This window comes from Anser cygnoides, chromosome 6, assembly GCF_040182565.1.
Source record: "Anser cygnoides isolate HZ-2024a breed goose chromosome 6, Taihu_goose_T2T_genome, whole genome shotgun sequence".
Taxonomy (NCBI): Eukaryota; Metazoa; Chordata; class Aves; order Anseriformes; family Anatidae; genus Anser; species Anser cygnoides.
The window spans coordinates 37810001-37832047 of record NC_089878.1 but is presented as its reverse complement, the minus strand read 5'-3'; the positions used below and the strand labels follow the sequence as shown (position 1 = coordinate 37832047).

Below are 22047 nucleotides of genomic sequence, written 5' to 3'. Positions count from 1 at the left end.
CAGGTTAACCCTTTCCACAAGATTGACTCTGCCCTCACTGCCAATTCCATTTCAGCAAAACGTTTGAAAAATGCAAGAAATGGGGGTATTTTTCTCTCACCAGATTCTTCACTGAACAAGGGAAGTCAGTGCCCTCTAAAAAAATATGTTCTTGGAGCAGGCAGAGATAGAAGGGAGACATTTGGAATTTGTACTGAGAGTGGCAAAAAAGAAAGAAAAAGCTACAGCTGAATCTGGTTTGGTAATTAAAAACTGTTTTAATAAAATGCAGCCCTGCTTACTTCTAGTAGAAAACCCCCAGCCTTCCTGGGAGAATAACAGCAATCAGTTACAAAGGAATATTATTTGCTAGTGTTATTCTTGTGAATAAGTAATACAAAAATTCATAAAAGGCTCAAATGTATTAATAGTTCTATTGAAGATTATATACTGTAGGCTGCATAAACAGAAAATGCAAAAATTCATTAGTTATTAAGTGCTTGTGTGCTTTTACAACCCTCAGCAAACCAACATCCTTGTTATTTCAGAGAAATAAATGTAGCGTTGCATTTCAAGGCAAGAATCAAATGACATTTTAGTTCAACAACCTTGTTTATCTGACATTTTTGGGTAGATTTGCATACATATTTTTGTATCCTTCTGATAAAGGAATGTCTAGCTAGCTGCTAGCTGCTGACTGCCTAAAACCTGCAGAGATGCCTAAGCAAATGAAGTTGAAATTGCTACATCTTAATTAATAAAGGTAACAGCCAAAACAAATACATACCAATCTGTCAATTGCATTTTTGATAGCGTGGAACCAATCCAATATGAGAAAGTCGATATCCGACTGGAGGAGGAACTCATTTCCTGACACTGTCGTGATCTGGGGGAGGGATGGGCAAAGACAGGTAAGTAAAGCACACAGGACAGATGATTTTCTGCAGTTTTCTCTACTATGCACCCAAACGCTTCCCTTTGTATCGATAATTATCTCCTGGAGTTACCGAGGAGTTTTGAACCTCTGTCTGAAAGCTGTTTAGGATATGTCACAACAAACGAGATATTGTCTCGGCAGTGCAACCACCAAACACAAATAGTGCAAAAATAACGATAACGTGACAAAAGTTGAGAAAAGCCAGGAAACTCAATACGATAGACGGTTCAAATGTAAATCAAAGCATTCTGGAAAGAAATGAATGCAATGTGAGAATTAATTCCTGTTATTTTCAGTTTGCATTTCTATTCTAGTATTATTATTTTATTTCTGATTCCTCTATCTTTGAATTTACACATTTATTATCTACCTGTGATGCCAGAGTCCACTTCCAAAGCATTTTGGTGAAATTAATAGTCACTGTTTTTCACATAAAGAAAATTACCATCAAAGATGGCTGTAGCAAAGTAATTAGGAGCCCATTTATCAGGAAAAAAAAAATCCCCAGTTTGTCTGAATAGAAGTTTATTTACATTTTTGACCCCCACACTGGGAATATTTATCAAAAGCATATTCATTCCCCTGATAACGCTGTTTCCCTGCCTAACAATATTTGGTGGAAATATGCATGCATATTCTGCTGGTCTGAACTTCAGTAAACCACCGTGAAAATAATGATACATCACTTTCATTATTTTATTACTATTATTTTTTTTTTTTACTAAGTTTTCACCAAAGTAGATCTCCAAGTATTTTACAAAGCGGGTTGAAAGGGCCATTTTACAGACAGCACAGCTGAGGCACGGTGCTGCACTGTGGGTTATCCAGCAGTGCCCTGGCCCACGTGGCTGCGGATGCGGGGCAGAGCATCTCTTCCCACCTGCAGACAAGCGACTGGAGCTACATCTCCCCCACATCCTGCAAGATGCAGGATCTCACCCTGCCCACACTCCAAACCAGCTGGGCACCCAGCAGCAATGAAACCAAAGCTTTTTTTTAAAAAAAATATTGTTATTGTTTTGTTATTAAGGGTTTCCTGTGCAAACCTGGGTAGCTTTCGGATTGCACGCTCAGGTTTCAGTGCTTTGGGACACAGATTCAGTCCTCCCATTAATCTGCTCATCGGGGCACGCTATTTCTCAGCACCGAAACCTGTTCAGGTCTCTCTCAGGGAACAGCTGAGCGCTGCGGTTTCTCTCTGAAGTGAGCGTGAGGAAAAGCAGAGCAGAGCCATTAAGACCTGGCACAGCCTATTTACTTAAATCGAGCAACCTGAAGTGCTACTGTTTCACTGCATCTGCCCGTGTCCAGAGTTTTTAACACACAAAAGAAACTTCCCGCATCTTTCTGAAAACTGAAATACTACGAGGAAAAAAAAAAAAAAGAACAAAGACAAAACAGCTTAATGTTTCATTAATTGTCCTATAACCCTCCCGTTATTGAGGAAATGCCTGTAAGGAGGGTTTCCAAAGTCATCAGCATTAAGGAAAATCCCGTCAGCGCAGCTCCAGCGGAGACATCCTGTGAGAGCGCTGCGGAGATTGTGGGAATGGGCTCCCAGCGCTGGCTCGGGAGCCTGCCCGCCTGCCTGCCTGCCTGCAGATGTTCCCAGCCCCATCCAGCCCCGCTCCGGCCCTTCAGGAGCAGACCTCCAGCCTCTCCATTGTTCACCGGGCGCATGGGAGAGCCGGTGACGTGGGAAACTGGAACTCTGCTACCAGTCCTCTGCCGTGATGCTAACCACTGCTCATGTGCTATCCATTCACTTTATCGAAAGAGAAAAAAGAAAAAAAAAAAAGCCCAAATTCAACTTTAGGTAAGTAGTTAAGCGAGGTGACCTCCAGATCCGTGCCCAGTTCACACCGCGAGTTTTGGGATTCAAACATTATTACCTTATATCACAATTTATTAATGTATACACACAGATGTGAATTAGACTAAACACAGGCAACAATTCAATCTAATGCCTCTACCCCAGTATAAACAAATCATTATTAAAATTATAAAATGGAATAACAGTTTCAAAGTAAAAGCAATATATATAATTAGATTTACTGTATTTTGAAGGCTTAAAAGGGACACAACATAGTTCATTCTTCCGTTCAGCAAATTCAGGCTTTATGAAAATACAAGCATTCAGCACTGCATAAACATTTGTACTGTATGATATGCAAAAGAGATACTCCATTACTAACAAGACCAAAGCAAAATACATGTTGAAAGTTTCTTTGTCTGAATGTGTTATTTTGATAATCATATATTATCAGTGTTTTATGAGCAAATCTGTAAAAACAGATCATAGCACTGAGGGAAGAGAATTCATTTAAAATATACTTTCTGTAAGATATAGTTCAAGTCCTTTTCTTTCTTTCCTCAGACTAATCTTCAGAGTAACTAGACAGTTTCAAGAAGACTGCTACTGCTCTCTACAGTTTAAATGCATCCACTCCTTAATTACAGTCAGTAATTGACTTTGTTCTGCTCCATTCCAGTCATTCACAGGAAAGCAGTTCCAAAGGCTTTGGCTGGTAAATCCCATTTAATGTGCAGGTTTCCTATCCCACTTTTATATATTACCTCCTTAGGATTTCTGATAAATGGTTCTTGGAAGGGATTGCTAAACCATATTTGCACTTTGAACAATCGAATTTTCAACACCCTTGGGAAAAGACATCAGTAAAGAATGCTAGCTTTGAGTAAACCTTGTGATTGAACAATTTATGATCACAGCCCCAAATGATGTATAACTAACAACAAGCATAAATTTTTCAATATTAAGGCGTGCTAACACTCCGTCCCTGTAACAGACACTGCTGAAATAAACAGAGGGACTGGAGAAAAAATGGAAGACAAATAAAATAAAATAAAAAAGAGAAAGAAAATGAAGTGCTCTAGATAGAGCTGCCAGTCTCCATTGTGCCAGGTGCTTCATTTATTTCAATATTTCCTGAAATCCCTCTCACATCATTTTTGCAAGGGCTACAGTCCGGAATTAGCATGACCTTACCAGGCAGAATCGAGATGCCACTGTCAGCACTAAATACACGAGGAAGGACAACTGGCACCAGCCCTCTTGTTTTCAAAGGGTGTGCCCTTCGACTTGCTTAGAGTGGGGGCAGGACTCCAGGACTCCTTCTTTCTTGCAGTAGTACCTTGGGAAAATCCCTTCACAGGCTGAATCCTTCCTCCTGAGCAGTTTTACAATGAGCTCTAGTCCTGCTGTTCGGCATTGACCATCTGCGAATATCAGCTCACCGCAGGTAAATGTGTGTTAAATTCAGTGCCCTGCCAGGCTGCCAGCAAAGTGTGGAAAGTAGCAGGCAGGTGTGAAACAATTTTTTGTAATACCCTACTTGTGGCTTACTACGGATTTCTCTTGTCATCTTATACAGCTGCAAATGGCAGGGTGGGCTTGCTTTGCATGTCACCATAGGTTGTAAGCAACAAGATCCTATGTTTCTAAATAAAACAATGCCTATATAGCTCTGATACTGTATTTTTTTCAATACCATTACAATACATAAATACCCTGGATCCTATCCAGGATCAAAGGTTCCTAAAAATCCTACAAACCCTACATTTTTCCTGTGCTAGGTTGTGCTCTGGGACATGCTACATGCCACGCATGGCTGCGTTTCTCCAGGACTTCCAAACCTTTACAGCTCACTTGGCTCACCTCTTTTTTATGTTTTATATCAGAGATTCTCCCCTTTCCTGGCACTTCCACACCAGCAGAACACATAAAAGTGTCATGGAATAAGCCCAGGGGCTTTTGTCCATAGTTTTCCTACAAACGTCGGACCAGGGACTATTGCACTGCTGTGATAAAACCATCCTTCACGGCATCCCCCTGGTTCTTTACCAGTACACATTTCTACAGACACATTTGTTTCTTACACTTGTTTTAGCTGCAGAACAGGGATGGAGGCAATTTTAGCAATCCTACTGATAGGCACTCTATGGAGATATCGAAAAGGGCGAAAAATTCACACAGCAAAACAAAAATACAAAACCGTATTATTGATTCACTCACTTCAAAGTGTACTTATGCATCTCTGGTGACTGCAACTATTATTTGCAGTGATTAACTATTTTCAGACAATGCCGAGCACAAACTTTAATACAGGAAGTGGAGAACCCTACAGGGAAGGAGAAATGCAGCAAAAACACTTCAGAGTCTCTCCCCTGCAATGAAAGAGCATGGAGTGAGCAGCTTGGGAAGTGTATGGTTCACGTACGGCTCGTGTATGGCTCACATATGGCCACCAAGAAACCACCACGCAGTTCTTATTTCAGCCAAATACTGAAACAAGAGATCACTCAACTCCCTCTGAACGTGGGACATCCTGAAAAAATCACGGATTGTTGAGGTAGGTCTTCGAATAACTCACCCCAACAGTTCGGCGATGGATTATTGGACACTTCTGGACCATGGAAACCCTACAAAAATGCTAAATCCAGTGCAGAATCCAGTGCAGAAAACCTAAATTTTGATGTCACCCGGGAGTTCCACAGCTTGTGGTAAACACTACGTGATTTAAACTTGGATTGACAGATACCTCTGCATGCAGAAGCTCAATAAAATGTGTTCCTCTTGTTGCACTGTGCATGGGGATTGCTGCCCTTGATATATGTAGGAAAAAAGGAAATGTGAATCGCTGGAGCATTTCTAGCTCAAAAGCTAACACTCTTCCCCCTTCCCACTGCTCCCTTCATCTCACCTTGCTTCTTGCAAGTTTTTCTTCTGATCATGTTAACCATCCTGATTCCCATAAAAGAGAGGAATCTAGGTTTTTCCTCTACTTTCCTGAGATATTTTTTTCAGGATGGGGTCTGGCCACCCAGTCTACTTAACACAGGGCACGGCACACTCCATCTGCATGCCAGACACTAGGGTTGGTATTAAAAGTAAATTAATTAATTAAAAAAAAAAAAAAAAAAAAAAAAGAAATTAAACTGGGAATTTTCACATTCCTTTTCTAAATGTTCTTTAAAAAAATAATCTTTAGAATATAATATAGCTTGAGAATAAATGCATAAAACATAGAAACTCATGTGTCCACACCCACAGCAGAAATAAAATTAATTAAAGTTGGGAGACACTGTGCTCCTTAGTGGTTTAATTAACTGGATTTGAATTAAACAGGGACAGAGATATGTAAGTTTTTAAAAACATGTCAAAAGTCAAACTGCGTTTCTGGAAGTTGATCTCAAATTCTTTCTCACAGATAATCCAGTCTCTTGGCCATGTTTATGCTGAAAGACGGAGCAGCAGAGACGATAAATAAAATATCTCTCTGTGCTGCACTGTATTGAGCTGAGATTCTAATATTCAAGAAATGCAAATAAAAGAAAACAAAAGGATTGTTATTCAGCTGCATTATATCCATACTGCATCACATATCCGTGATATGATTCAGCTTCTCCAGCGGAGGTAGTCATGTTTATGCTGATAGTTAAGTTACTTAAAGGACTCTAGGATGTTTACAACTACCAAAGAAATTTCATTATCAAGCAGATTGTCTGTCTCACGTTACAGTCTGGCTTTACCAATCTAGCAGTCCTTTGCACGTCGAGCAAAGTTAACATTGAAATGAGGGGGAAATATCAGCTTGGAAGAAAAGGTCTTCAACCAATGTTTCCAAAAAAATGATATTTGTTAAAACATTTTGTGAGAAAGTATCTGCCTTGTGTTCCCAATGTTGCTAGATGTTAAGTAAATATATGCTGATTGCAAAAAAGTTGCTTTGGCAACTCTCTTATTAAAATGCATTTGTAACCCCCATCTGTCATGAAAGTTTTGAAAAGTTTGTTTACTTTGGATAGCCGCCTTATCCAGGGTTACCCCAGCATACAATGATAGCAGTCTTCAGAAGTTGTGTGAGGAACAAGCCACTGGGGATCCATTTTTGTTTTAATTGGCACACACAAACACTTTTCTGGTCTGTCAAAAAGATCAAGCTAATATGCATGGCGGGTGTTATATTCTCAGCTTTTGGGAGTAGTAAAGCTCCCTTTATTTAAGTAATTTAAATGATAGACTGCAAAAACTTTGCAAGTCAGAAAAATGTTTTATACTTTCTTTGGGAATATTTGTTTTAAGCAACAGAAAATGTTCTACATATCTAAAGATGTTGAACCTTATGTTATAATTACCCTGTTTCTTCTGACTCTGTAAGAATTACTGTGAAAACCAAGCATTGCAAAGAGGCAACAAACAGATCCTGTGTTTTCACAACTTCCACACTATTAGCAACTGTAAGACCAATCGCTGCCAGATGTTTACAAGATATGTCTTCAATTGTCTTGCCTTGTGGCATGACTGATTTGCACGTCCATTCTCTGGAAACCTTCATGGGGTCACAGTCCCAAAGTAACCAGCTTACACAAATAATTTTTTTTTTTTTTTAATGAATTTAATCTAATGTTTGGGGTATATATACTGATGGCTCTGAAGTGGATTCAACAGTCTGAATTCTAGGGACAAACTTCCACAAAATAACATTATTTTTTTTTAATGAAACTGTATTGCACCAGTGATGAGCAAATTTCTTTTTTTCTTTTTTTTTTTTTTTTCCCCTGGTGAATTTCTAGGACTGAGCTCTTCAACAGACAATAGCAGTAAAATAATGAACTCTGGGACTGTTAGGAAGAAAAAAAGATCTCTGAGCCTAATGCTTCCCTTCTGCTGTGCAATGAACTCATAGTATATACCAATTCTTATTGAATTGCACTGATATTAGTGAGGAGAGAATCGGGTCTTCTCTCTGCATTATAAGGCAAATCTCTTCCCTTCTTGCATGCCTGTGTAGAATCTCAGAAGCAGAAGAAGTGATTTATACCGTTTGTAAGGAAGACACTCAACAGAAAGGAGGTCATGATTAAAGCTGATTAGGCCCCAACAGACCAAACCTCCTCCTTGGGCTTGAAGAGGAGATTAGACTGGAGAGTCCAAGGAGCCTCCCTAGAGGGGAGAGGTCCAGTGCTCTGCCAGAGGGCACTGGGATGCTTCCACTGCTTTCAAGCAATGGGTGGGCATTCTCCCCTTTTCACCCACCAGTTCAGGTCTTATTTCTTCCTTCCCTTACAAATGTATGAAAATTAAAACGTGTGCTGTTTGATAGAAGGAAAAGGAATGGAAGAGCAAGAGTTTTCTGCTAAGCATCCAAGGAATACACTGAGAAGTATTTATACTGATCTGCTATGCTGGTATTATCCCCTACATGAGATAAAGTCTGACTTCTTGGATTTGCTTCTACAAACCAGAGGTTTACTCCAGAGGAGGGCAAAGGGCAGAAAATGAAACTCTGAGGCAGGCAGAAGACGACCACCTCAGACGCCCGTACCGCCCACTGCTCCAGCCCCACACCGCTGGAGCAAATGGACAGGTGCCCTCCAGGTATTAGGTCAAAGTGAGAGGAGATGGAAGTCACTGCAGACATGGGAAGCAAGAAAGATGTACCCCCAAAACTGGCTTATAGCTGAAAAGCAAGAGAGAATAATTAAGACACAACTCAGTCACGTCTGTGCATAGCAGGAAGTAGGGGAATAGACAATTGTGCATTTAGTCCACAGACGAAGACTAAAGGCACTGCATGAATACCTACTGCAAGCTACTTTTCTCCTTGGGGTAATATTTTACTGTTATTGCCTTTGCAATCTGAAGCCATATATTACCCAGCCACATACAGAGATATTGGCAATGGTTTCCTAGAGAAGTCCCTGTCTTTCTTAGTTTTACCAGCTGGACAAGACCTAGTGATGAATGGTCCTCCTGTCCAATTTTATATGCACGTTATAACACTTTATGATATATGTGAGAGAGACTCAACGTGATAAGTCCCTGTAACAAACAAAAAAATCAAAGGGAGAATGAATGCTCTAGTTTCAGTAAAAGCAAAGATATATATTTAAAATATATATGTGCTATGTGTAAAGATTTCATTTCGTTGACTCTTATTTTAGCAAGAAATTTATTCATCAGTAGCAGAGCATTTTACAGCTACATTATTTGCAGGCAGAAGCCAGCACTGGCTTTGAGTATTTCATTTACTGACACATGTCTCCTATTAATAAGTGCTGAGATTGCACAATAAGAAAAAAGAGATGTTGCTATAAGTATCTTTATACTTACAGTAATGTATTTGGCCATGATTATAAGTGTTTATAAAACATTCAAGAATCGTTCCTTGTCTACTTACACTAATGAGAACACCTGTTAACTTTAGAGCTGCGCAGACTTATTTGCATTGAATTCAGGTTTTTGCATACTGTACATCACTTTTTGAAACAATTAGATGTTTACAGAGAAATATAGCTAAAAGAAGAACAGCAGCTTGAATGCCCTCCAGCCCAAGTCAATGCTAATCCTGGTTTGAGTGAAAAGCAGAAATCTGCTGAATTATAATACTGACACAAATTCAGTTAGCAGTGAACAAAGGTGTACCTGCAAATACTCTGATAGCAGATGTTACTTGTGGGGATTGATACCTGCTGTTGAATAAAGCATCTCTTAGACATGAAACAGCACTACTGAATGGGATTTTTCATTGTTATATTTACCATGTCCTTTTCATTCGGATTTCTTTTATTTATAATTTTTTTTTTCTGACTCAGAGCCTTTCTATATACTGAGCATGGAGAACATGCGGTCATTTTCCAAAATTAGCTGTTTATGTTATTTTATTAACTTGCCAAAAGCCAGTAAGACAACACAAGAATCCTCCTACTGCTAGAGATCCAAAACACCATCTCTGCCGTAGAGGGTTTTGTGGCCTGGGGCAAGGAGGCAGGAGGTCCTTTTCTATAAAAACAGGTCTACTGAACGGTAAGTGTAATATCCTGCTGCTACACGGCCATGCCAGCTACTGTTTAATAACAATGTAAAACATCAAAGTTGGTCCACGATCTGAACATACACTCTGCCAGCTGTGTCAAGTTCCTAAGTGTTGTAGGGAGGAAAATATAATGGTTATCATCTCTCCTTGCATGCAGGGAGCGAACAATGCACAGCATCTTTGGGTTTCCTCCATCCGTTTTTATTTGTACATAAATATTAGGAAAAGCTAAGCGTGACTAAAAATGGTTTCAATAAGGCTATTATATCCATCTAAGAAAAACATTTCTGACTACAGCAACTGAAAAGATTTACACTACAAAAAATATTTAGCGTTTTAATAGAAAGGATGATGTATGGACAATATTTGCACATATATCAACAGCAAATATTGCCCATACATTTTTATCACCTAGCTGAGCTCTGTAGTTTCTAAGGATTCAAAAAATGGTTAAAAATTTTCACAGGCAATACCATACATGCAGTACTCAGCTAGGTACTGAAGAATATGGATTCTTCACAACCAGTTCCTAAAAGGCTTATAGACTCTGAACCCTTACAGTTTTTGTTTTTTTAATTTTATTTTTATTGGAAGGTCATGTTATTTTATATAAGTGGCACCACAGACTAGATAGTATGGAGACTGTTTCATTCAAAGAATAATATCTTCTATTTTTTTTTTTTTGTAATAAGAAATTCCTGCAATCCAAAAAATGAATTTTGCATATCTCCATATTCCCATGATAGTTGCAAACCAGTTTTCTACTGTTGGAGGATCCTGGATTTTTTTCTTCAGATATTCTGGATCTTCACTGACAGCACTGAAAATGCATTGGCCTTTAAATTTATATGCTCTTCTAAGTAGTAGAGTAGTAATGACAGAAGGTTATTCAAAATGTTATTTAAAAATATCACATAACCAAAATTATCTTTTCACAATAGGCGTCTAAGGGGAGCTTTTCTAGGAAAAGAGAATATAGCTCAGAACTTGGTGAATTTTGTACAGTAACTGAATTTATCCATCTAGCAGTAATTGGGTGAAAAACTACTGAAATATTTGACTACGTAGTTCACAAACAAGCCAATGCACAGCAATCAATTATGCAATGTATTGGTTTTTAATAAATACATGTAGAATTAGAAAAATATTATTAGAAACATGCACCTTCTGTCTAGGTCTTTGAGTTAACAGTATGGACCAGGATATACCAAGTGCCAAACGTTAAAAGATACAGACTTTATTATAAAAATATGTATAATTTTTACAAGTATCTGAAATTTCTGAATAACATAGGCTTTTCTCATGTGTTAGAGCATGGTGTACACTTTGACATCTGTCATTCAAGCCTCTGGCCATCACACTGGAGGGATGCATCCCACTGGAGGGATGCACCACAATGTGATGTGGCATGCAGAAAAATTGAAAAACTCAATTTTTCCAAAATACAAATCACATCTTCTAGTTTTAAATAGAGAGAATGATTGCAAAATATTTGGCCATCAAGACTGTAAAGATTGAGGTTGGATAATCAATAACGTTTGTGGTTGAATTACCCACTGATAATAAGTAATTTCCTGCTATTCGTGAGGGGAATTGGGAAGTGGTTTTGGGAATTTGGCAGACTCAGTCCTTCTTTTCTAAATATGCTGTGTCTGAAAGCCTGGTATGCTTCCCTGTCACAAGCTTTGGGATGATGCAGTATAGCCAAATGCAGGTTTGGGGTGACAGCTCTTTCAGGACCTTAGGAATCTAAATATAAGAGAAGCTAAAAATATACAAAATTATCAGGCACAGAAATGGTTGGGTATTTGGGTTTTGAGTCCTCCACACCATAATCATGAGACCATATTTATCTGGAGTCCTGCAACACCGTGATTGTTGCTCCGCTTCTTGTCACTAATAAATGTACAGTACACATGACAGAGAAATAAATAGAGTGTTTTAAAACGCATTATGGCCCCCTTGTCCAAAGATGTCATCACTGAATATTAATCCAAGCCCTGTGCATGTGCCAGGAGACTCGTGCTTATCCAGCAACATGAACTGCAGATACAGGAGGGCTATGACCAGAGCACCTCCATACAGACCCCTGCCCTTCCCACCACCTTGGTACAGACACCAGATGCACTATCACTCTCATCCAACCAAATGGCAATTAAAAAGTGACATCCAGTCAGTAAGTTATATTTTAATCTGCCAGGCAAAAGGGAAAGTCTTAGGGAAACTGGAACTTTGGATTTTAGTTCCTGAAAGTGTTATGTTACCTTTTATTACAATCCCACCCTTATCCTAATCCTTACACCGCTCCCCTGCCACTGAAGTAATTCAGAATGTTATCAGATTCTTGAGAGTGACAAACGAAACCGAGAAGTTACTTCCCAGTGGTTTGGGGCACTTGCTCATTAGACCTGAGCTAGAAGAGCTGACTCTCTGTTACTTGTGCCTGTGAGCGGAGATGTATAAGTGAGTTTGAACTATAAACAGAACCAATTACATTAACACTTCCAAACACTTTCAGAATAAGACTGAAAGCTTTTGTTTGTTTTGCAAAACTATGATCCGCTATGCTAATAAGTCTAAAATTTGATTAAAAGAAAAACATTCAAAGCCAAACCTGGCAGTACAGCTTCTTATGTGCTTTGCTTTCATCTGCTGGAACGCAGTAGCCCTGATTCAGCAAGGTACTTCATTAAGCACCATGCAACTTCCAGAACACGAGCACTCGCACTGTTTTCAGTCACAAGACTGAAATGAGCAAATCAGTCAGAGCAAAAATAGCAGAAAAGTTATATTTATTCACGGAGTGAATATTTTAGGGAACAAAAGCTATGTTAGTGACAGTCAGTAAGAGCTGCATGTAAATTAACAGCAGAACCACAAGCAACAAAGTTAGCTATCACGTATAAACCCCACTGCAAAAGGAAGCCAAATCTTCTAGCCCTCCTGGGTGAAGGGAACGGATTATTAAGGAATTAGAGAAAGAAAAACAAACAAAGAACCACCACCACCAACACGAATCCCACCTGATGGGGAACTGATGTACTTTCACTATAAGCGAACCCAAAGTGGTAATTTTATCTCCTTGAAGAACACAGTGTCAGAAAAAGAATATGATATGTATTTATCTTTGGTTATAATAGTCAAGACACTGCCAGATCAGCTTGAAAAACTGAGAGAAAAATCATAACTACCTAAGAAATTATACGTAGTCTTCACCTAAACTCTGAGTCTTCAGTTGCCAACCTCCCTCACAGCTCACCCATCTCCTTCTGAGAACAGATGAACTGATTCCCTGTCACAGCCAAGCTTATAATATCTAAGATTAACTAGAAGTCAGTCATTTAGAAGATGACCTTAGAAAGAATTAAGCCATAAATTAGATACTGTCAGAACTTGAGAATTAAAAGACCAAAAAAAATAAATTGCTGAGAGTTTGAGGTGTTTAGAAATTCAATTACACCATTTCATCTCTTACTTGACTGCAAACACACACAGAGTGGAACGCTGTGTTGAAATGCACAGAAATACACCATATCCAAACAAAGTAGTGAGAAATGTTAAAATAGGTGAATATTTATCAAAGCTCTCACTTAACAAAGAAAGAGCTCTGATAGCTCTGCACTCCTTGGGAAAGCTGCCTTTATCGAGGGACAGAATGGGATCCCAGCTTCACGCTTATATCTGAATGATAACTCATTCCCATTTTTCACTCCTTTTGCTCGATGACAGGTCATTCACCTCACTACTGTCATGCATTACAAAAATTAGCAACCAGGAAAATGAATCTAGATCATTTCCTACGTTTGAACTTGCTCATTTGCCTACATGCTCGGTTTCCTCCTAGAAACCCGTTCGCTGCATCACAGGACCAACTTTCACAGCCGACACAGAGCAAGAGAGACGGAGAACCTTGTGAATTTTCCCAATGTATCAGACTTACAGAAACACCTGTGCTAAATAACTTCGTGCTGAGCTACTGTGAAAAGCTGCGGCGTTAAATAGCAATCACAGTTTATTATTTTTCACTGCATTGGTTACTCTTCCGCTAGAGTCCTCCGAGCTGTCATACAGAGTATGAATGGTACCCATTTTAATCCTAATGCCTTTCTCTTTATTTACACTGCTAAAGTCACAAATTTCTTTATTTATCTTGAAGTATCATTATATCAATATAATGGGAGTTGAGCGGTGCCCGCTAAAGTTGAAAAAGGATCTGTTTACAAATGCCTTTCATTTCTGAATTGAAACCATTCCTTCATTGACCACGGAAGGAAGACGAGACAGGTTGAGGTAAATCCTCTAACCCATTTGATTTGATACAGGTTTGAAAGTGTTATTTCTCTTCTTTAAAAAGATCCCAAATACAGTGTGTAACGACAAAAGTACAGCAAAATTAAATAAATTTAGGAAGTCACTGCGGATCCTTCTCTTACTTAGGACTACAGCCCCTATGTGAGTAAAAGCTCCACTTTCTATTTTACAATGAAACAATGCCCTTAAATCTACACAAACACTCCAAAAACACATTTGAATGTACGCAGAGCTAGTTACAGGCTTTAAGCCTGCTAATTATCAGATGGGAAACTTGTTCAAAGAAATTAGTGACTCTGCTAGTGAAGATCAGAGAGGCAGCAAAGCTACTATGAGCAGGTAGGAAAGTTGCAATTAGGTTTTTCTGAGGATTATCTCACTTTGCCCATCCTGGAGAAATACAGAGCCAAAAAATACTGGGAGTATTAAATACTGAGTCTGGGAGCAGGAAAATGTCAAATACCTGCACATACCCTCAAGCCTGGGGGACAAAAAAGTAAAAACACACGCCAGCGCTCACCACTACATCACCACTATTAAAAAGATCTCCCCTTTTCCACCCATAACCCCTTTACATGTGCTCCCTGCCTACAAAAAAACACCCTGTAGCTCTAAGAAGGGCAGTGCTGTTGCAAGAGCAGCCCAGTAAAGTGGAATCGGAGCTCTTGCTAATAATGATTCATCTCCAGAGATGTATGCATCAGTCAGATTGGAGGCTGGAGATATGTTTAGATACTACACTCAAGTTAGAGTGAACTTAAAAAAGCATTTGCTTAGCCAAACCTTTCGAAACTGGGGAGAGGGAGAAAAAAAAAAGGGGGGGGGGGGGGGGAGAGAAAGTTTTTGGAAATTTACCACTCTTTGTCTGAATCAAAATTTTAATCAATTCCTGATTTTCACTAGGCTCCAGTCAGGAGAGCGCAGCTCATGGTATTTAAATTAAGCTCCCACAACATTTTGTGGCAACACGATATTTTATGGCAGTGAGTGCAAAACACACCAGCGGCACCACTGTAAACTTTGAAACATTTTGAAGAATATCAAGCACCAACTGCGCTGCCAATAGAGTTTTAAGTACAAAACGTAGAGAGCTAAAATTATGCAAGCAACCGTTTCTCACACAAGTAGTCCCAGCAATTTCAGACAAGGGCGATACCCGTGATGAAGACTTGCAGAACGGGATAATCGAAAAAAAGTATATAAAAAAGTATTTTCCAGTGCAAAGAAGGTAGCGGCATCCGGACTCGTGTTTAGGTAGGTTTGTCTGCGCTCTTGTGCTTCTCATTTGCTACCTATGTGAAGCATGCTTCAAATCTATAATTTATATATGGATGAAGTGAGAATTTCAGTGTTTTTCTTTCACTATAAAGCCTATTGTGAATAGCCCCAGGACAACTCCCCCAGCCAGGTAATTTGAACAGCAGAAAAGATAGGCAGATACGTTATTTTCAACAAGGTCCCAAGGTGGCTTTCAATTAAGAAAAACAATTGACTGATGTTTCTCTGTTTGCTGCCAGGAAGCTCTGTGTAGTATTTCTAGAGCTTTTCCTCCACACTACCCAACATGTGGGCTCCGTGTCAAGCTGTGAGTTTGTAAATCTTTTTCAGCACTTATCAGAGCTCAACATGAATTATGGTATTGCCAAATCTGCTTTATGCAGCTTTTTTTTTTTTTTTTTTTTTTTTTTTTTAACACTAGAAGAAAATGTATGATTTTATGGTCAAAAAGAAATGTCTACATACTTTTGATGGGAAAACACAGGTAATTTGATTGAACCCCAGAAAAAAATGATTTCCCCCTAATCCTGCATCTTTACCGCCTTCAAACTTTGGAATCTTCTGAGCAAGCTGTTGAGCTCTCCGTGGTGTGCATGGTTTCTTTCTGTACCTTTATTACTAAGACTTTATTAACTCACATTTCATTAACTTTAATGCATGCTTGAAAACCACATCTACTTTTGGGGACGATTTGTCTTAAAATGTGTGCTAATATTTAGTAAAATATCTTCCTTTTTGTCGTGGAGTACTTAGAAAGGAACATAAATCAGCCCTTTTGTTGAGGGCTAATAAACTTTGCGCGTGTGTATATGTGTGTGTGTGATTTAGTACCATTATAATAATATTATATGGCAGGCAAAAATATAATGAAAATGATAATTTGCCAAAAAGATTTAAAAAACACTGAGGTGTTACCTATCAAAAGTTCTCCTTCTGTCTATGATACAGCACAGATTGCAATCGTGACAGTAAATCTGGTGCTATTGTTAATGCCATGGCACTTTGGTTTTTGGCTTGCTTCAGTCCAATCTGTGACATGCTTGTGAATATCTTTCTTCTGTTCTGTCTGTATGGCATATGGATTTCTGGGATACAACGTCAGACCTATCCACATAACAAGTGTTCAGAGCACCTTATCATTTTAAAAAGCCAATTACTCAAAAAGACAAATGTGAAATGTTTCACATTTAATGATGAGCAAATCTGCAAAACAAATGCAATTTTGCTTCATTTGAAAAAGTTTAGTTTAACTGTAAATATTGCAATGGAGTCCCTAGCAATACACACCATGGGTAGGGACGGGCTCATTTTATGCATATTGTACATCATCACTGTCACTTAAATCTGCAAGATTTTCCATGCTAAGTTGTTTTAAATAAATAGAAAGAAATGAGATACAAAAGACTGAAATATATGCTTCTGAATAGACTGTAAAAATGTCACTGCTAACACTGAGCATTGGACACTTAAAAAAAAAATATTTTGAAAGTCTCACCCAAAAAAACGAAAACTGCATATGTCTACAGAGGTAAAGGTCAGTAATGAAACAATTAACAGCAAAAATACCAATCCATTTTTTAGAAATATTTGTCAATACATAAAGAATGTTTTGTACTGCACATAAGTGCTCAATTAATCCTGGATTAGTGGCCGTATGTCATATTCCCAGACTGAAATGATGTCAGCTGAAGAACTTAAATACACCCAGGTTCAAAGCAAGATTTTGTAAGGACTTCAGGAGAGCAGAAACTGCCACTTTCTGGTGCAGTACTAATAGAGCTCATGATTCAACGAGAGCCGTAAGAATACGTATAATATATATGCTCTGCCACTGAGGTCAAAATACAGCACCGTAGATTTATGCCCACACGTATGCAAAATACATATACCAGCCACTGCCAAAGACAATTTAATGATTGTCAGTTATCTAAATCGTAGGTGCTGAGCACCACAGAAGAAATTAAAGTGGTTATTGTTAGTGTGGTAGCACGTTGGGCTAAAAGACTGGGAGAACTGCCGTAGCAATGGATATACTTGACAGCAAGGCAAATGGATTTATGTGCAATATTTAAAATATATGGGAAACATGTAAACATATTTTAATATTGAAGATTTTTGTGACTAATTTGATTTTTAAAACCCTCTCACTAAACTGAGAACACTGGTAACAAAATACTATATAACATGGGAAACTGAATGCAGCTGGCACTGGTAATTTTAGAAGAAACTAATCTTGATATTTATAACATCATGTAGCAAGCGGAACAGCTTTACCAGGCTGGGAATGTTGAAATACAAAAAAGTTCACCTTTCAGCTATTGTGCTTCAGTTCTCCTGCACTAGAAAAATCAGAAATCAGCCGTTGCAAGGAAAATATGAAGAAAGTTTATTATGCTATATAGCCATTGAGATACCTTGCTTAAACTGGCTGTACATGTATTGTATTTTATATTAAATTTTTGTAATCCAGCTCAGGGATTTAATACATACAGCTGAAAAATCAGTTCATAAATTATATTTAGCAAGACAGAAAATATGCTGAGCTATAACATTAGATAAGAACCTTATTTTAAATACATTCCTTTTATTTATTTTATTTTGTTTTTATTTCCAAGCGCTTTCAATTTAGGGTTTGATGTTTTTTACCTGTGGAATGTTGGTTATAATGAACCAATAACTGATGCATAAAAAAGAAGGTATTTTACCCTTAATCCTGGAAACAGCTGTAACAATAATTCCCCAAATATTTTTTGCTCTTGCTGCAAAATAATAAGCATAAGTGTACATATAAACCCAAAAGAGAATGCAGTTTAGCTCACAATTTCATTATGGTATTTAATTTCCACAATTTGGGATTGTAAGGGTAAAATAAACATTCATAGAGCATAATAGACCAAACGATTTCATAAATCAAGCCACATAATGTGTGTGACTCCACGTGATTTACATCAGAGGTTAATTTTCACCAGTATCTTTAATGTTCAGGAGTAATGAAGACAGAGGAACATATGATTTCAAAATGCACAACTTTAATAAATGCGGAGATTTTAATTTGCAGGGGACTGTGCAAACATTTAGCCTGGATTTATACTATGTGTTTTTGTTGTTTTGCTTCTCCCTTGCACACCCACTCGCCAACTTCAGCACTGCGTTTCAGATTTGAATGAAGTGAAAAGCTCAATGGGTAATTGTCAAAGTAATTTCATTTCTCCCACTTTCTCACAAGAACCAAATAAAGCCACGAGAGTCTCCCGCTCCTCACAGACACCCGTAAATCGGCAACAGCCACCTGAAGCTACCAAAGGGCACAGCTGAATCTCTCAGATTAGACCTGCTTTTCGAATTGCACAAATACACCACAGAAGCAAGCACGTTTTCTCTCGAGTTTCAGGTTCAGATGTCCAAATTGCCCACGACCTAGCTCACGCAAAAAATCTGTTTACACACACGATCTTTCCTAGTATTACGAAAAGAAATGTCAGCAATAATCAAGTGCGGGTGCTGAATTGAATTCCCAAATAGCTATCGCTAACAAACCGCTCTGTGCAAAAGTGCCAGTGTTACATTTCCAGACTGGGGCTGGTGCGGCAGAACGAGGAGCTCAGACAGAAGGAAACAGCTATCCACTACAGTACTTTCACCCTGTTAATCTTGCATGTGCTTTGCCCTGGATTTCTTGCTATTTTATTTTTAACCTCCGCTACCTTGTGGGAAGTGGGCTGTACAGGGGGTGCTCGCAAGCAGAGCTCTGATTTTACAGATGGACGTAAAGCGCTGTTAAATGAGAGCTTTAGGAAGGACTTTTTCAATTTACTTTGAGCTTAATCTGAAGTGGTTTAATCACAGCTTGTACACATCTTCTTAAAAATTGTTCGGAGGGGGGAGAAGTAATAATCATGCAGGAAATCATCACGACAGATGCTGGTTCCCGTGATCCCATTTACACTTTTAACATTATTAATGAAAACCTATCTGGGCAATACCTGTGTCAGTAAGGTGTCAGGTGGTCATTTGGCAAGACACAATAGGAAGGGATCAGATCAGCATTTCAAAAATGGCTCACTTTTCTTTTTCCTTTTTTTTGTGTGTAGAGGTTTTTTTTCTTTTCTTCCTTTTTTTTTTTTTTTTTTTTTGCACCTGTTATTCTAAAATTTCTTTCAGTTACATTTCAAAACACTACAGTTGGGATCTCCTTGCCAACCTGAGATGGCATAAGCCTGGGTAACAGAACAAAATGTGAGAAGGTCCTTCTGTCTTTAACGCCTGTTCACCAATGAATCAGCCTCCAATTAATCTGTTTCTTCAGTAGGAGTTTAATAAAAGTCAAGCACACACATGTTCAGTCTTGTTTAGTATTAAAGCTGTGTTAACATTATCTGCCTAGCCAGGTCAAAAATCTTATATAATTAAATGCCAGAAACCATTTCAGAATGTTAAGGGCTTTACAATTTTCTGTAAGTAATTGATTATGCAAGGCAGGGTAGTTTAAATTTAAAACAGGATAGTGATGAGTGTGATGTCACTTTTCATTACATATTTCAGAAAAGTTTGTTTCATGGCCAAACTACACATAAAACCTAACTTATTAGATTTGCTATTTTGCATTTTTATGAACCAGGAAAAAAAAAATAAAAAAAATCAGCAACCCAGATTTCCTTTCCGCATCATGAAATATAAACTGAGTAGGTTGCGCACATCCCAAATATCCACACTGTCAGTCAGGCTATCTGCTAGCAGCACAGAGTTTTCATTCGGAAAAGCAAGGTATTGTAATACCAGGATTGCAGTATGTTACTGCCTGGGGGAAGCGAGAAGGGAGTGGAACCAGGGGCAACACGAAGAGTTAAATAATGGCAGGTTTGGAGTCTGAATGATACAAAGAGCTCAGTCTAGGCAGTCAGCAGGTTTTCCTTGGAAATACATGAGGAAAGTCCGATCTGCAAATAAATACAAGCTCTGTATACCGATTAAAGTTCAGCTGCTCACAGTCCGACATAGGTATGGTTTCCGACTGACAAAAACACAGTTGAGAGTGAAATAAAAGAAGGAAAAAATGTTATTGTAAATATACTCATCCCAAAGTAAGAAGTTTTTCGAAAAGGGAGGATCACATCTAAAACTCTGTCCATACAAACAACTACTCATCGCGTTCCACTATTTCCAGAGAAAGTCAGAAGCAATTTAATCCCTGCTACTGCCACGTGCTCCACAGAGGAGGGGGCTTCGGGCACTGTGCTGCATCCCCTGTCCCTCCCAGGCATCCCCTGCTGCCGAGAGGACAGAGGTGGTAAGAGCTCCTCTCCTCCCCACCTCTGCTCAAAAGGCTCCCTTTATCTCATCCCACAGCTGAAAACCAGACCTACTGCAGACCTTCCATACAGAGCTGCTCTCCGACCACTCACGACAAATCAAGCAGCGACACATTTGAGTGACATAACACACTTTATAACATACCTGACCATGTATAACAACACAGAGCCCCAGCACGCAGGTTTCTTAGCCTGTGCTGATAATGACATCCAAAGGAGAAATTAGAGAGGTCTCAGAAAGAAAAATTAAAAGAAGGTCCTGGATCAAGATGCCATCACTCCAAGTTACAAAGAGGGAGAAGAAAAGTTAAGTGTATATGTTTAAACACAAGACTAGCTAATAACATTAAAGTTAAGCATTAAGTTATAAAGAATAGTAAAAATGTAGAAAAAAAAAAGAATCTGAGGTACATGAGAGAAGGGGACTGAAAAAAAAGCCATTAAAAATAGAGCTACAGAAAGCTAGGGATGCTTATAGCAATGGAGGACAGCCAGCTTTGGATAAACAAAGACAATTATGGAAGTGGCACAGTAAAAATAGGTCAGTTATACAGATAAGTAGAAATTAATATGATGGAAATGATTTAACAAGCCAATGTACTGTACTCCATATAGTGCCGTGAACATTAAGCTGGTGAACGGGTGCTAATGCGGTAGAAGCAAAGTAATGTATAAAAAGGCAAATCAATACAGAAAGCACAGAGCAGCGTGTGAGCAGAAATAAAGACAACAGAAAACAATAGTGCTTTTAGTACAGTTACCCTATAAAATAAAATTGACCAATATACAGGTAAAGGAACAAACAGTGGAAGTCACAGCAGACTGAAATACAGGCAGGTATCAGTTTAATGAAAATATATAACTCGGTTCACTCTGTCAATAGGGTTGGACTGCCTAAGTAATCCACAGGACTGAAAAATAGAGTACAGCACCAATAAAGCAAACAATAACGTAAAAATGTCAGACAAGTATAAAAACAAAGGGAAGCAGCCCTGCAATCTCTTTTAGCCTGGCAAGCTTACACTCAGCAACTCTAAAACATACAAGTTTCTGTTACTTTTTATTAAAAGCATGATTAGACTAATAATTTTCAGTTCCCATGACATGGACATCTGGTAGCCGTGGCTAATAGAAAAAAAGGCAGATGTCAAAGAACTTTAATTATGACCTCAAATGACTCTTAATATTCTGCTATTTGGTTTGTACAAACAGAAAATGAAGTACGGCAGTTTTGAAACTTGAGCAAATGAGATCGTTGGACACGCTGTTTTTAGGCTTTGTTTGCATATGCATGTAAACCCTGTTCTTATTTCCTTATACTGGCCACTGGTAAAACCTTTTCTTTGAAATTTCCAGATTAAAAGCATCCTGCAATTTTCTCTATTCCAAAATTTTT

At 38.5% G+C, this 22047-nt stretch overlaps 1 protein-coding gene across 7 annotated transcripts in view; it reads right to left on the bottom strand.

Annotated features, from left to right (window-relative positions):
* Positions 1 to 22047, bottom strand: part of ARHGAP15 (Rho GTPase activating protein 15) — a 331319-nt gene that overhangs the window by 159864 nt on the left and 149408 nt on the right. For all 7 annotated transcript variants that reach the window (XM_013189194.3, XM_066999696.1, XM_013189193.3 and 4 more), the window contains one exon: positions 767 to 865. In XM_013189194.3, the coding sequence (XP_013044648.1) occupies positions 767 to 865 (99 nt within the window). The remainder of the gene's footprint in view (positions 1 to 766; positions 866 to 22047) is intronic.